General features: G+C 31.5%; 1 protein-coding gene across 2 annotated transcripts in view; it reads left to right on the top strand.

Moving 5' to 3' along the window:
- Positions 1 to 12179, top strand: part of Tpst (Tyrosylprotein sulfotransferase) — a 98449-nt gene extending 86270 nt beyond the window's left edge. For both annotated transcript variants that reach the window (XM_008199577.3, XM_962911.5), the window contains 2 exons: positions 3845 to 4396; positions 11580 to 12179. In XM_008199577.3, the coding sequence (XP_008197799.1) occupies positions 3845 to 4396; positions 11580 to 11907 (880 nt within the window). In that variant the 3' untranslated portion in view covers positions 11908 to 12179. The remainder of the gene's footprint in view (positions 1 to 3844; positions 4397 to 11579) is intronic.
- The last annotated feature ends 672 nt before the right edge of the window (positions 12180 to 12851 follow it).

Raw genomic sequence — 12851 nt, 5'->3', positions numbered from 1 at the left:
TAAAGCGTCGCCGCCCAACATAAATAAGAATATCTCGTTTTGATGAAAACACGGTTCTTCCCGCTTTCTTCAATGCTCAGGTCGCGATTCTGAAATTAGTTCATTTTCTCGTCGAGACGTGGCCAAATTAGAGTCTCTTGTGCTTAATCTTTTGTTTCCCCCGGTTGAAATGCTGTAATAATTGATGCAGCAGCCGACAAAGAAATCTACACATTACTTGGAGATTCCCCCGTAAAGTGTATTAAGTATGCAGGGAGTTGTCGAAGACGATAATGGAAAGTTGAAGCCTGACACCTTTGAACAATGACGCAGAAATGCTTTTACAAAGTTTGTTGTTGCGTTGCACTGCGATACATTGTTCACGAGAGAATTTCCTTTTTGCTTTCTTTTCAAATGGAAATATTTTAACTCGGTTCAAAATGTGCGGAATGCGAATTATTTTTCTAGGAAAGAGTCACTTACTTTAATAAATCGGGAGCAGTTCGGAAAAAGAATTAAATTAAATGGCAAGCATCAAGCTTCTAAAGCTGCAAACACAGGGAGTAATATTTTTTTGATTGATGCTAAATACGTCGAATTTCTCGAGGGACAGCTTTCCCTCATAATTTAGCATCAACCCTCCTCAACCCTTTCTTATGGCGATTCACCCTCTTCAAAATTTTAAATGAAAATCGGGGTTAAGGACAGTTATGTTCTTAATTCTCAAAGATTGATCGCTTACATATATTTTCAATGTGTGTAATAATTAATTTCAAAAAAACTGAAGGCTCTAACTTCAAGTTTTTTACCGGGTGGCGAAAAAACATAACGAATCCTGTTCAGTCTCTTCTAGAAGGTTTTAAGACAGCGATTTCAATTTTTATTTTATAATATTTAATAATAATAATAATAATAATAATAATAATAATAATAATAATAAATAATAATAATAAAAGTCTTTATTGAAGACAAAATATGAGGACTATACCTCGGAGGCGAAGTCTAGCTAATGCCATTCAACTTAACTTGTCTCAAAACAAAATAATATAAGGTAAATATTCGGTAAAAAGATGTTGAGGCAAAATAGAGTGAACTATAACTTCAAACATTTAAAAATGAGAATCAAGTTTTAACCAATTTAATTCTTTAATTTTAAGAGAAATAAGGTCATATTTTCTAAGTTTGAAAGTAAATCTAAAACAACTATTTTCATTTGTAAGCAATTTTTGTAATTAAAGTCAAGACAAGTGTTTTACATAGTTTTTTTCCCATTTGGAATTAACTATACTATGGCTATGGTATAGTATTAGTTGTTTCAAAACTATACAAACGCCAACATCGCATTTTCTCTCAAAATTAGCTGTTAAAAATTATTCATGCATTTCAAAAAACTAGTATCTAATCTAATTTGTACTTTCAATGAGAGATCTAATTTCTAATTAATATAATATAATTATAATTTTATCAATCCTATTTAAAGAAATAATTTGGTAAAATTAGACGTTGGCGTTTTTGTAGTTTTGAAATAGCGAATAGACGCAAATGCACGTAACTATTTTATACTAATGAAAGAGACATGGCTTTTGAAACGTAATTCTTGATCAAAGATAACGTCCAATAATTTTTTTTTTGACATTTACTTAAAAGCTTTATTTTAACTTGCGCTGTTGTCTGTCTGTCTGTTTCATATTTTCCGAGCCAAATTTGAGAGGGTTCTTGTTGTCTAAATGAATTGAAATTTGACATACTTACGTAATCTGTGTGATAATGCAATTCTATGTAGTTAATTACCCCCTAATAATAATAAATAATAAAAAAAATATTTTTTCCTACAGGTTAAAATTCTGAAATTTATAAAAGCTTTGGGAGTTGTCAAATGAACAAAGTAATTTTGTAATGCCGTCTGTTACGTGTATAACTAAAGACTTTATAAACTTTAGAATTTAAACCTGTAAGAAAAAATATTCTCCTGTGATTTAAAAACATTATTTTTTACTTTTTAGTGCATTTTTAAATAATTTTTTTTAACAGTTTTTTAAATATTTTTTATTGTTTTAGAATTTTCAAAATGTATGTTGAGATTAATGTCATTTAAAAACTATGAAGGAGCACTTTTCAACGTTTAATTTTAAATTATGTCTAGACGAATAATTTTGAATAGCTTGAAAGTTGTGCTTAAAAGAGTACTCTAGTGTCATCAGCATAAATGGATAAAATGATTAAAATTTGCTATATCGAAAGCATATAAAAGATACAATAAGGGCTCTAAAACGGAGACTTGGGGTACTTCTCATGTACCCAGAGTATGACAATAAATTATTTAGAAAGAAGGAATTTAAGCAGTTTTTCTCAAAACCCAAAAACTTAACTTTAGAACAGTGCAGTGCAATGAATAAATAATTTTATCAAAAATTTTTGAAAAGTCCAATAATATCAATGCAGTATTTAAGACACGATCAGCGTTTTTGATTGTGTTATCTGAAATATTGGTTAGCGAACCTTTTTTAAACCCCGATTGTGAAGAAGGAGGAATATTATAAAAAATTACAAAAGTAGAAATTTGTTTAAAAATTACTTTTTCTAACATTTTCCATAGAGTTGAAATAGTTATTAATAATACGAGCGCGAAAACACAAGTGTTTGGCTGTTGCGAACTTTAGGCGTTTTCGTGTTATTAATTTTTTTTTCTTGGAATATTTTAATTTAAAACACGTTGCTATGGGAAACGTGTTTTAAAATAGTGAAAACATTATTAATTATGTACTTGAAGGCCACTGTCGAAACGTCGTCACTCAAATATTTTTTTTAATAATATCCGTCAATTCCACGACCCAACCTATGACATTAATTTAATACACGTTGCTATGAGAAGCGTGTTTTAAAATAGTGAAAACACGTTGCTATCGGAAACATGTTTATAATCTAGGATTCAGATATTAAAAAGACGGCTTAAAATGTTACCAACAAAAAATAATATTAATATGCCTGAGGTCAGTATAATTTTGTGGTAGTTACACTTACTTTTGGTAAACAAGAGTTTGTCATGTGAGTTTTGTATTCGACTACAAAAATATTTCACTTGCATCGAGAAAAATTTATTGTTGCTAGTTTTGAATTTTGTGTTGGAACCTTGTATATTAATTAAAAAATACCAAACGTATACAAATACATGTTGATTATTTAACAAAGCATTTTTGTAATAACAAATAAATTTGTAATTATCGTTTGCATTATTTTACCCTCGTATTAAAAAATTCGCTATATTTGAGGCAATATTTTATTTTTGTAATAAATTACTTGGAACTTTACAGAAGTAACTTTAATTTCATACTTTTTTGGAAAGCAAAAACTGAAATCTCTGTCATAAATTGTAGCGTAAGTATGAGGGATTCTAAAGGATTCGTTCTTTTCTAGCCACTCATACATAGATGCTTTGTTGTCTATATTTTTCGGCGATATCTTCTTTAGTTATTTGAATTGTTTGAAATTTAATTTGGGTGTGTTTCTACAAAGTTTAGGGACAGGAGACACCATGTGTTATTTAACATTTTTGCACCTACATCAAGTGGAGAGTTGACTTACCGTTTTATTATTGATTGAAAATGTCTCCTCGACCCTAACTGACACGCTGCTCACGACCGGTATTAACACGACAGTGTTTTATTAAGTGGGTAAAGTATGTATTTTTTATCACCCAATTTTTGCTGTATCGGAAAAAGTAGGGCAAGCGTCCCTTCCCATGGGAGCTTTTAATCAAAAACAACACCACAAAAACATAAACAAAAAATTGATTGAAATTCAACAACTAGCTCATTCTAGCTGGAAACTTGCGCTCCGATAAATCAGTTTCGATTTTTTCTTTCAGATGTGGCCAAGAAACCCGCGTGATTCCGCGCCTCCTGCAGCTGCGCTTCCACTGGCTCAAGTCCGAGAAGGAATCTCTGCGCCTTGAAGAGGCCGGAATAACAAAATCGGTCCTCGATTCGGCCATCGCCGCTTTCACGCTCGAAATAATAGTAAAACACGGAGAGCCGGCTCCACGTCTCTGCAACAAAGACCCGCTCACAATCAAAATGGGCACTTACGTCGTGGACCTCTTCCCCAACGCCAAGTTTATTTTTATGGTGCGAGACGGACGTGCCACGGCGCACTCGATCATCACGCGGAAAGTCACCATCACTGGCTTCGATTTGACCAGTTACCGGCAATGCCTGAAAAAGTGGAACAGTGCCGTCGAAGCGATGAACAATCAGTGCAAAGAACTGGGGCCGAATAGGTGTCTGAAGGTGCCCTACGAACAGTTGGTGCTGCATCCCAGGAAGTGGATGGAGAAAGTGCTCAAGTTCTTGGACATTCCGTGGAACGAGTCCGTGCTGCACCACCACGAGTTCATCAATAATGGTGTCAGCTTGAGCAAGTGAGTAGTTCAGTTTTGAGTTCCTGTATTGGGGGAGTTGGGACACTGACTGCCAATTTTCGAAATTTTGTTTAATGTACGTTTGTTTAAATGTGTAAAAAAAACAAATTGGGATAGAAATCAGTGGTGTTACACTTCAAATTTGGCGAAGAGTCAAATAAATTGGTCAAAAAATGTTTCCATTTTTCGTCGACTAACTGCGTTTAGAAATGGTTAAGATTGGCAGTCGTCGTCAATTCACTGTTTTTCTTGATATGAACTCCAAATTTTAAAAGAGATTTCCTTGTGAGTATAAGAATTTTACGTCTAAACTCTTCATCATAAACATTTTTTCCTTAACTTTAAGAAATGGTAATCGATGAAAGAGATAGAAATTGAACCTTTCCTGCCAAGTTTTACATTTATTATTAACAAGCATTTGGAAAAATGGATTGTCTAAATAATGTTATGTACAAAATCTATGACATTTTGGGAATTTGTCTATGCATTTACAAAATACGTAGGTACTTGAACCCAAAATTGGGTCTAATTTTTAGGAAAGTTGAACCTGTCGCCGCTTGGCCACCTTTAGCTTCTACGTGAACTTTAGATTCTGTTTCAAATTATAAAGTTATTGGAATTCACAATTTTGTTACATTTTTCACACGAGAAGACCTTCAATATCATTTTTTGGGAAATTTTAAAGACGACGGGAAATATGAAGGTTTCTTGAGGACCAATTTTTGGGACGAGATGTTTAACTAAAAATTGTGACTGAAAGAAAAGCATTTTTAGCATTGAAGTATGTTTTAAATTATGTATTTAATATTAAAATAAATATCGAAAAATTTCAAAAATGTGAACATTAATATTTGTAGGTATTCAATTATTATTTTTTTAAATAGTTATCTCAAAATTCCTACGTTTTCTACGTCCCTGGTTAAATTTCAGGTAAAATTGTGTCATTTTATGCATTTGACAAAATTATTTTCGACATAAGCCTCTGACATAAGTTATTATTATTAACATTTTTCAAAATTTTTATTTATAATTTTCACTGTTTTCCGTCTTTCTTTTGTGCAAACTTAAGTTCCTATATTGGGAGCGTTGAGACACTGAATGTCAATTTTCGAAATTTTGTTTCATATACGTCCGTTGGAATGTGTAAAAAAACAAATTGGAATAGAAATCAGTGGTATTACACTTAAAATTTGACGAAAAGTCAAATAAATTTGTCAAAAAATGTTTCCATTTTTCGTCGACTAACTGCGTTTAGAAATGGTTTAGACTGGCAGTCGTCGTCAATTCACTGTTTTTCTTGATATGAACTCCAAATTTTAAAAAAGATTTGTTTGCAAGTACAAGAATTTTACGTCTAAACTCTTCATCATAAAGATTTTTTCTTTAACTTAAAAAATTGTAATCATCGATGAAAGAGAGAGAAATTGAACATTTCCTGCCAAGTTTTACGTTTATTATTAACAAGCATTTGGAAAAGTGGATTGTCTAAATAATATTATGTACAAAATCTATCAGATTTTGTAAATTTGTCTATGCATTTACAAAATACGTAGGTACTTGAACCCAAAATTGGGTCTAATTTTTAGGAAAGTTGAACCTGTCGCTGCTTGGCCACTTTTGGCATCTACGTGAACTTTAGATTCTGTTTCATATTATAAAGTTATTGAAATTCACTATTTTGTTACGTTTTTCACACGAAAAGATCTTCAATATCATTTTTTGGGAAATTTAAAAAGACCACGGGAAATATGAAGGTTTCTTGAGGACCAATTTTTGGGACGAGATGTTTAACTAAAAATTGTGATTGAAAGAACAGCATTTTTAGCATTGAAGTATGTTTTAAGTTATGTATATAATATTAAAATAAATATCGAGAAATTTCAGAAATGTGAACATTAATATTTGTAGGTATTCAATTATTTTTTTTTAAATAGTAATCCCAAAATTCCTACGTTTCCTACGTCCCTGATTCTATTTGACGTAAAATTATATCATTTTATGCATTTGACAAAAATTATAACTTTGAAATTATTTTCGACATAAACCTCTGACATAAGTTACTAACAAAAATTTTAATAAAAAAATGGTAGAAATATACAGGGTATATCAGAAATACGTGTGTTAATTTTAACACGGAATAAAACTTATAAAATACAACAACTTTCGTATTAACATTTTTCAAAATTTTTATTTATAATTTTCACTGTTTTCCGTCTTTCTTTTGTGCAAACTTAAGTTCCTATATTGGGAGCGTTGGGACACTGAATGTCAATTTTCGAAATTTTGTTTCATATACGTCCGTTGGAATGTGTAAAAAACAAATTGGGATAGAAATCAGTGGTGTTACACTTCAAATTTGGCGAAAAGTCAAATGAATTTGTCAAAAAATGTTTTCATTTTTTGTCGACTAACTGCGTTTAGAAATGGTTTAGACTGGCAGTCGTCGTCAGTTCACTATTTTTCTTGATATGAACTCCAAATTTTAAAAGATATTTCTTTGTAAATACAAGAATTTTACTAAACTCTTCATTATAAACATGTTTTCCTTAACTTTAAGAAATGGTAATCATCAATGAAGGTGAGAGAAATTAAACCTTTCCTGACAAGTTTTACGTTTATTATTAACAAGCATTTGGAAAAGTGGATTGTCTAAATAATGTTATGTACAAAAACTATGAGATTTTGGAAATTTGTTTATGCATTTAAAAAATACGTAGGTACTTGAACCCAAAATTGGGTCTCATTTTTAGGAAAAATGTCGCTGTTTGGCCGCCTTTAGCATCTACGTGAACTTTAGATTCTGTTTCAAATTATAAAGATATTGGAATTCACGATTTTGTTACGTTTTTCACACGAAAAGATCTTCAATATCATTTTTTGGGAAATTTAAAAAGACCACGGGAAATATGAAGGGTTCTTGATGACCAATTTTTGGGACGAGATATTTAACTAAAAATTGTGACTGAAAGAAAAGCATTTTTAGCATTGAAGTATGTTTTAAGTTATGCATTTAATATTAAAATAAATATCGAAAAATTTCAGAAATGTGAACACTAATATTTGTAGGTATTCCATTTTCTCTTTTTTTAAATAGTAATCCCAAAATTCCTACGTTTCCTACGTTCCTGGTTAAATTTGACGTAAAATTGTCATTTTATGCATTTGACAAAAATTTTAATAAAAATGGATAAAAATATTAATACAAAATTGGCTCGGTTTGACGTTCAGTGTCCCAACTCTTCGACTAAAGGAACTCTAGTTCAGTTTAGTCCGATTTTTATCTAATCAAATTTAACGTGTTATAAATTTTCTAAAGCGAGTCATTTATTACGGGAGAAAAGTTTGCCGTTGGTGTCAATAATCAATCATTTATTGTTCTGTCCCAGGCCCCAACTTTTACGTTATTGTATCAATTTCAGTGACACTTCCACGCAAAGTTTGGGCATTCATAAGTGTCAGTAAATTTTGTTCACTCATAAAAATTGGGCTTGTAATTTTCGGTGGCGTTCCCGTTTTACAGTCGCCGTTTAAAAGTGCCGTAAACTTGCGACTCTTTAGGTTCGGCTTTTAGTAGTTCAAAAGCTATAAACCACTGATTCAAGCATGTCCGTGTCACTTCCTGTACGTGTGTGTGACACAAATTTACGAGATTCTTCTTATTTCTTGTTTAATTCCGTCTGAGAGGTGCATTTCGAGCGACAAATGCGCACAGGTTAGAAAAGCGATTCCACCGTCAGCTTTTAGACCAACAAACATAAAACATTTCGGTATAGTGCAGTGCATTGTTACAAATGTGCTTTAACAATTTATCGGACCGAATATATGCAAGTGAACCAACATAAACATCCCATGCATAAATGGAAAAGCGTTTTGTTCGCGGTTTGCTGCTGCTGTTTCGACTCGTGATCGTATTTTGCGAACAGAGATTATTTTGATTTAAAATATGTAACGGATTTTACGGTGTTGATGACACCGCGTTGACACTTTAATTTTTTAATGAGCGCATAAAACACTGGGGTGGGTGGATCGTTTTAACGTGCCGGTCATTCCGAAATGTGGATTATTTTCATTCCGGAACGGCTAACAGCGTTAACGCGTCAAATTTGACGCAAATTATTTCCCCGACATACGATGGTGTGATAATTGATAACACGGAAAAGCTTTTTGTTATTATATTAATAAATATTTTATATTTTATAATTTTATTTTATAATTGGCATTAACGTGTAAGAGAAAACTTTATAATCAATTTTAAATCAAAAAATACAAATTGCTGTTTGAATTGTCAATCTTCAAATTCGTTCTAAATTTATAAAAGTTCATAGCTCGGGAAAATAAGTTATGTTCTAAAATCAACTTGAATTAATTACATAATTAATATTTAATTTTGTGAAAAATATTGTAGAATAAACGAATGACAACAAAAATTCTCACAAGAAAATACTTTTCATGTTCCATTCGTTTTTGCTGCGCCGAGTACTCCGTATATTGTACATTAGCTGAAATATTCGCACATTGGACTAAGATTATCAGTTTGATTTTTGATTACATTCTAATGGACCGGATATCCTCTTAAAAATATCAAATCAGAATTTTTTCTTGATTTTAATTTAGAATTTTGATTATTTAGTTACTTGTAATTGTCATTAAATAGTTTGAAAACGAACAAGTTGTCGTAACCCGTTCCAAACTTGTAGTAACGTAAGTGGTTTTGGACTTCAACCAAAAAGCTCTCAAAGCTCAATGACAAACTTCGATGTAAAACGTGATAGTAATGGAGTTAAAACACGAATTGTACGTATACATAATACAAGTGACTTAGAATTTCAGAAACTAGGAGGAAACATAACGAATTTATAAATATACGAGACTAATATTATTTTCGATCTTTATTTAAATCATAAAACATAACTAAAAAAATTGACTGTACATCTATTTATTTTCATCAAACTTGAAATAGTTGTTAATAATAATACGAGTGCAAAAAGAGAAGCTTAATGTTCAGGGGCTGTCGTTATGCAACGAGTGTATGCGAGTGTTATTCAATTTTTTTTGTTGGAACATTTAAGTTTCAAACACGTTGCTGTGGGAAGCGTGTTTTAAAAGTGTTTATAAACTAGGATTCAGATATTAAAAAGGAGGCTTAAAATGTTCCCAAAAAAATGAAATTTTTATATGGATTTCATTAAAATATTATAAAATTAAAATAAATAAAATATTTATTAACTAGTTTTCGCTCATTTCTCAAGTCAAGATACAACATTATTTAGCTCCAGTTTTAAATATACGTACTTGCAAAAGTAAATTTAAAAGTATCGAACGTATCTGTAGTGTTTTGTAAAACGCGCTTTATTATTTTTCTAATAAAAAAGCTCAATCCATCTTAATTATTTAATTTACATATTACTAAGGACCGGTTTACAGAACATTTTAGTTGTAATCAAATTGACATCTGTTACCATTTGTCAGAGCATTTTAAATGGTAACTTAATCTCGAATTAGTTTAATTCTGAATTAAAATTTAATTTCTTTTCTGTGACTGGAGTTTTTTATCAAAATATTTTTTTGTTTATTGGTTTTGTAATGTTCATACTTTACATATTACTCGTCGAGTTGTCATAAAATGATGTAAAAACCAATTTTTGTAATTGTTTCGTTAAAATGATTTGGTAGAATGTAGTACACAGGGTGATTCCAAAATCTCGGATTAACTCTTGGTGTGTGATAAAGGACAAAATATTTGAGCGATTTTTCACTCGGGTGTTTTACGTAATTTTAGGAGACCTGACTCTAATGTAGGCACCCAAATACACAAAACTAGAAACAAAAAGTACACATTTAATTATTTAATCTTTGAAAAATTATGACAATAAGTGTCAGACCAATGACTGTTTTATAAATAATCATAAATTGCTGTTTTTCACCCCAACAATTATCACGTGTTCTATCAAGAAACGACTTGAATATGATATTTACCTCAATCACAAACTAACTAAAACCGTTTTTTTGATGGGGTGAACAAGCTAAAGAAGACCCTCTAATTTTTCAAAATTTCTAATCGAGTATGTATGGGAATATGTATTGCTGGTGGCATTTTAATGGCGCAGGCTTATGTAACCTTATGAAACACCTTATGTACTTGTAGCTCTTCAAAGTTGGAGTTTTACTTTACGATTTTGCCTTTTAATTTGATTATTTTTTTTGTATTTAGTTAGCGGAAACGACAAATCGAACAATATTAAACAGATATCTGTAAAAAAAACAATTAAATGTTACATTATTGAAAACAAAACAGCAACAATTAAAACTGTTGCTAAAGAAAACAAATAAAAAAACAAATATTAAAAATTAAGTTGCTTTTGAAAAAATCCGACTTCATTTTAGGTTTCACTGAACGTCCCTTATCACCATAAGAGAGTTGGTCCGACACTTTTGAATCACCCTGTACCTATAGTACCTTCTTTACTTAAAGACTTCGGTACATGAAAACGTTAAGTAACAAATTGGAAACGAGCATTTTTTTCTCTCCAGTACTTTAACTGTGATGTTTAATTCATTTTTTTTTGCTTTAATCGTATCTTTAAAACATACGGCATTTTAGTGGTGTAAATAAAATATAGCAAAAGTTTTTATTATAGTTTTATTTCTTTCTAAATTCTGTCTTAAGTTACTTAAGTTTATTTACACGTTCTATTATTCTAGAAATTTAGAGAATTTTAGAAACAGTTAATAAACACCGCGTATTTATTCAACTCAAAAAAAACATAAACGAAATATTTGCCCACTAATACTCCTAGAAACTGATTCAAATTTTTGCGCGATTAATAATTAATAAGCTAATTTATTATTTACGTGGGTTCACCGCTTCCTCATAAATTTTAATATCCCATTCTTTCCGTCACACCTAAATTTCTTCTCATTGTCTTGCAAGTTTACGACAGCATTCACCGCGCTGTAGTGACCATTATCGTCCCTTATTTACCTTCTACCGTATTGTTCAAATTTTTTGCTTGAGTTCACAAATTCATAATATCCGTCAGGCGACCCTCCATTAATTTCCCATTCCGGGCGATTGATGTCGCCTTTCTGCCCCTTATTATTGAATGTCTCTCCAGGAACACTCCCTCTGTCCTGTATTTCTTCAACTGCTGTACTAAAACGGGTGTCTCTCCTGTTTGCGCAGGGTGGAGCGTTCCTCCGACCAGGTGATAAAGCCGGTCAATCTAGAAGCTTTAACAAAGTGGGTGGGCAGCATCCCCGACGACGTGGTCAAAGACATGGCCGAGATTGCGCCCATGTTGTCAGTATTAGGCTACGACCCATACGCTAATCCTCCGAACTACGGCAGACCCGACGACGTCGTCGCGACCAACACGAAAGACATCCAAAAGCACAAAGGAGACTGGGAGAAGAAAGCCAAAGAAATGTTCAATAACAGGTGGGAGGAGGGCGGCGGTGGAGATACGGCCCTCGACAAAGAGCCCAGTGATAACCCAAACAATACCACGTGATAATACGTGTACACAGTTAGGTGTTTTCAATTCGATTGTGTGTGGACCAAGACGGCCGAGTGACTTATTCGTGTGAGAAGACGGTGCTTTTTGATGTATTGTGACCAGCCAGTATCAGAACTCTATTTAATTTATTTATAATTGTTTGACTTGTTTGACACGTTATTTGGACTAACGAGTCTGTTGATTGGATTTGTTTCATTGCAACTAACTTTGTTACATTTTGTAAATTTTTCCCAAATTTGACTTCTTGAATAAATATTTTATTACAATTGGTTTTCATTTAAATCAAGTAAATCCCCAGTTAAAGTTAACATGTAAGTACATATTTTAACGCTCCTCTCTATCTTACGTTTCAGTTACGGATATCTAAGGGTTAGGATATGAAACGACTTACAAATAAAACGTTTCTGTCCTTAATTTCGTTAATGTTAATGTATGCTTTGATTTTGAAAAAAATTATATACCGGTTAATACATAGCAAACAAAAAATTAGAGACAGATGAGCAATAAATTTTTTTAATAATAATAATAATAATAATAATAATAATAATATTTATTTTCAACAGGTGAAACACCCAATTACAGAAAATAAACTTAAACTTAATGATCATGTTGCATGCAAAAACTAATAATTTAAATAAACTAAAACAAACTAATAATAATACTATAATAATAAATTAAGAAACAAGAACTAAAATTAAATTTTACCTAGCCACTAAAGTAACTAATTATATGATTTTTAATGTAATTAAATGAATGAAAATGAATATCACAACTACTGCTAATTTTGTTAAAATTACTACACATTACATATAAAGGTGATTTTAATAGAACATTCGTATTACAACTGCAACTGTAAAAAGTCATGGGATGCCGTGAGTTAATTCTAGGAAGCAGAAAAATTATCTTATTAACAAGAGCAATACAGTCAATCTTGTTGT

This window comes from Tribolium castaneum, chromosome 2 (assembly GCF_031307605.1).
Source record: "Tribolium castaneum strain GA2 chromosome 2, icTriCast1.1, whole genome shotgun sequence".
In the NCBI taxonomy this organism is placed as follows: Eukaryota; Metazoa; Arthropoda; class Insecta; order Coleoptera; family Tenebrionidae; genus Tribolium; species Tribolium castaneum.
This window is presented reverse-complemented; position numbering and strand designations above follow the sequence as displayed.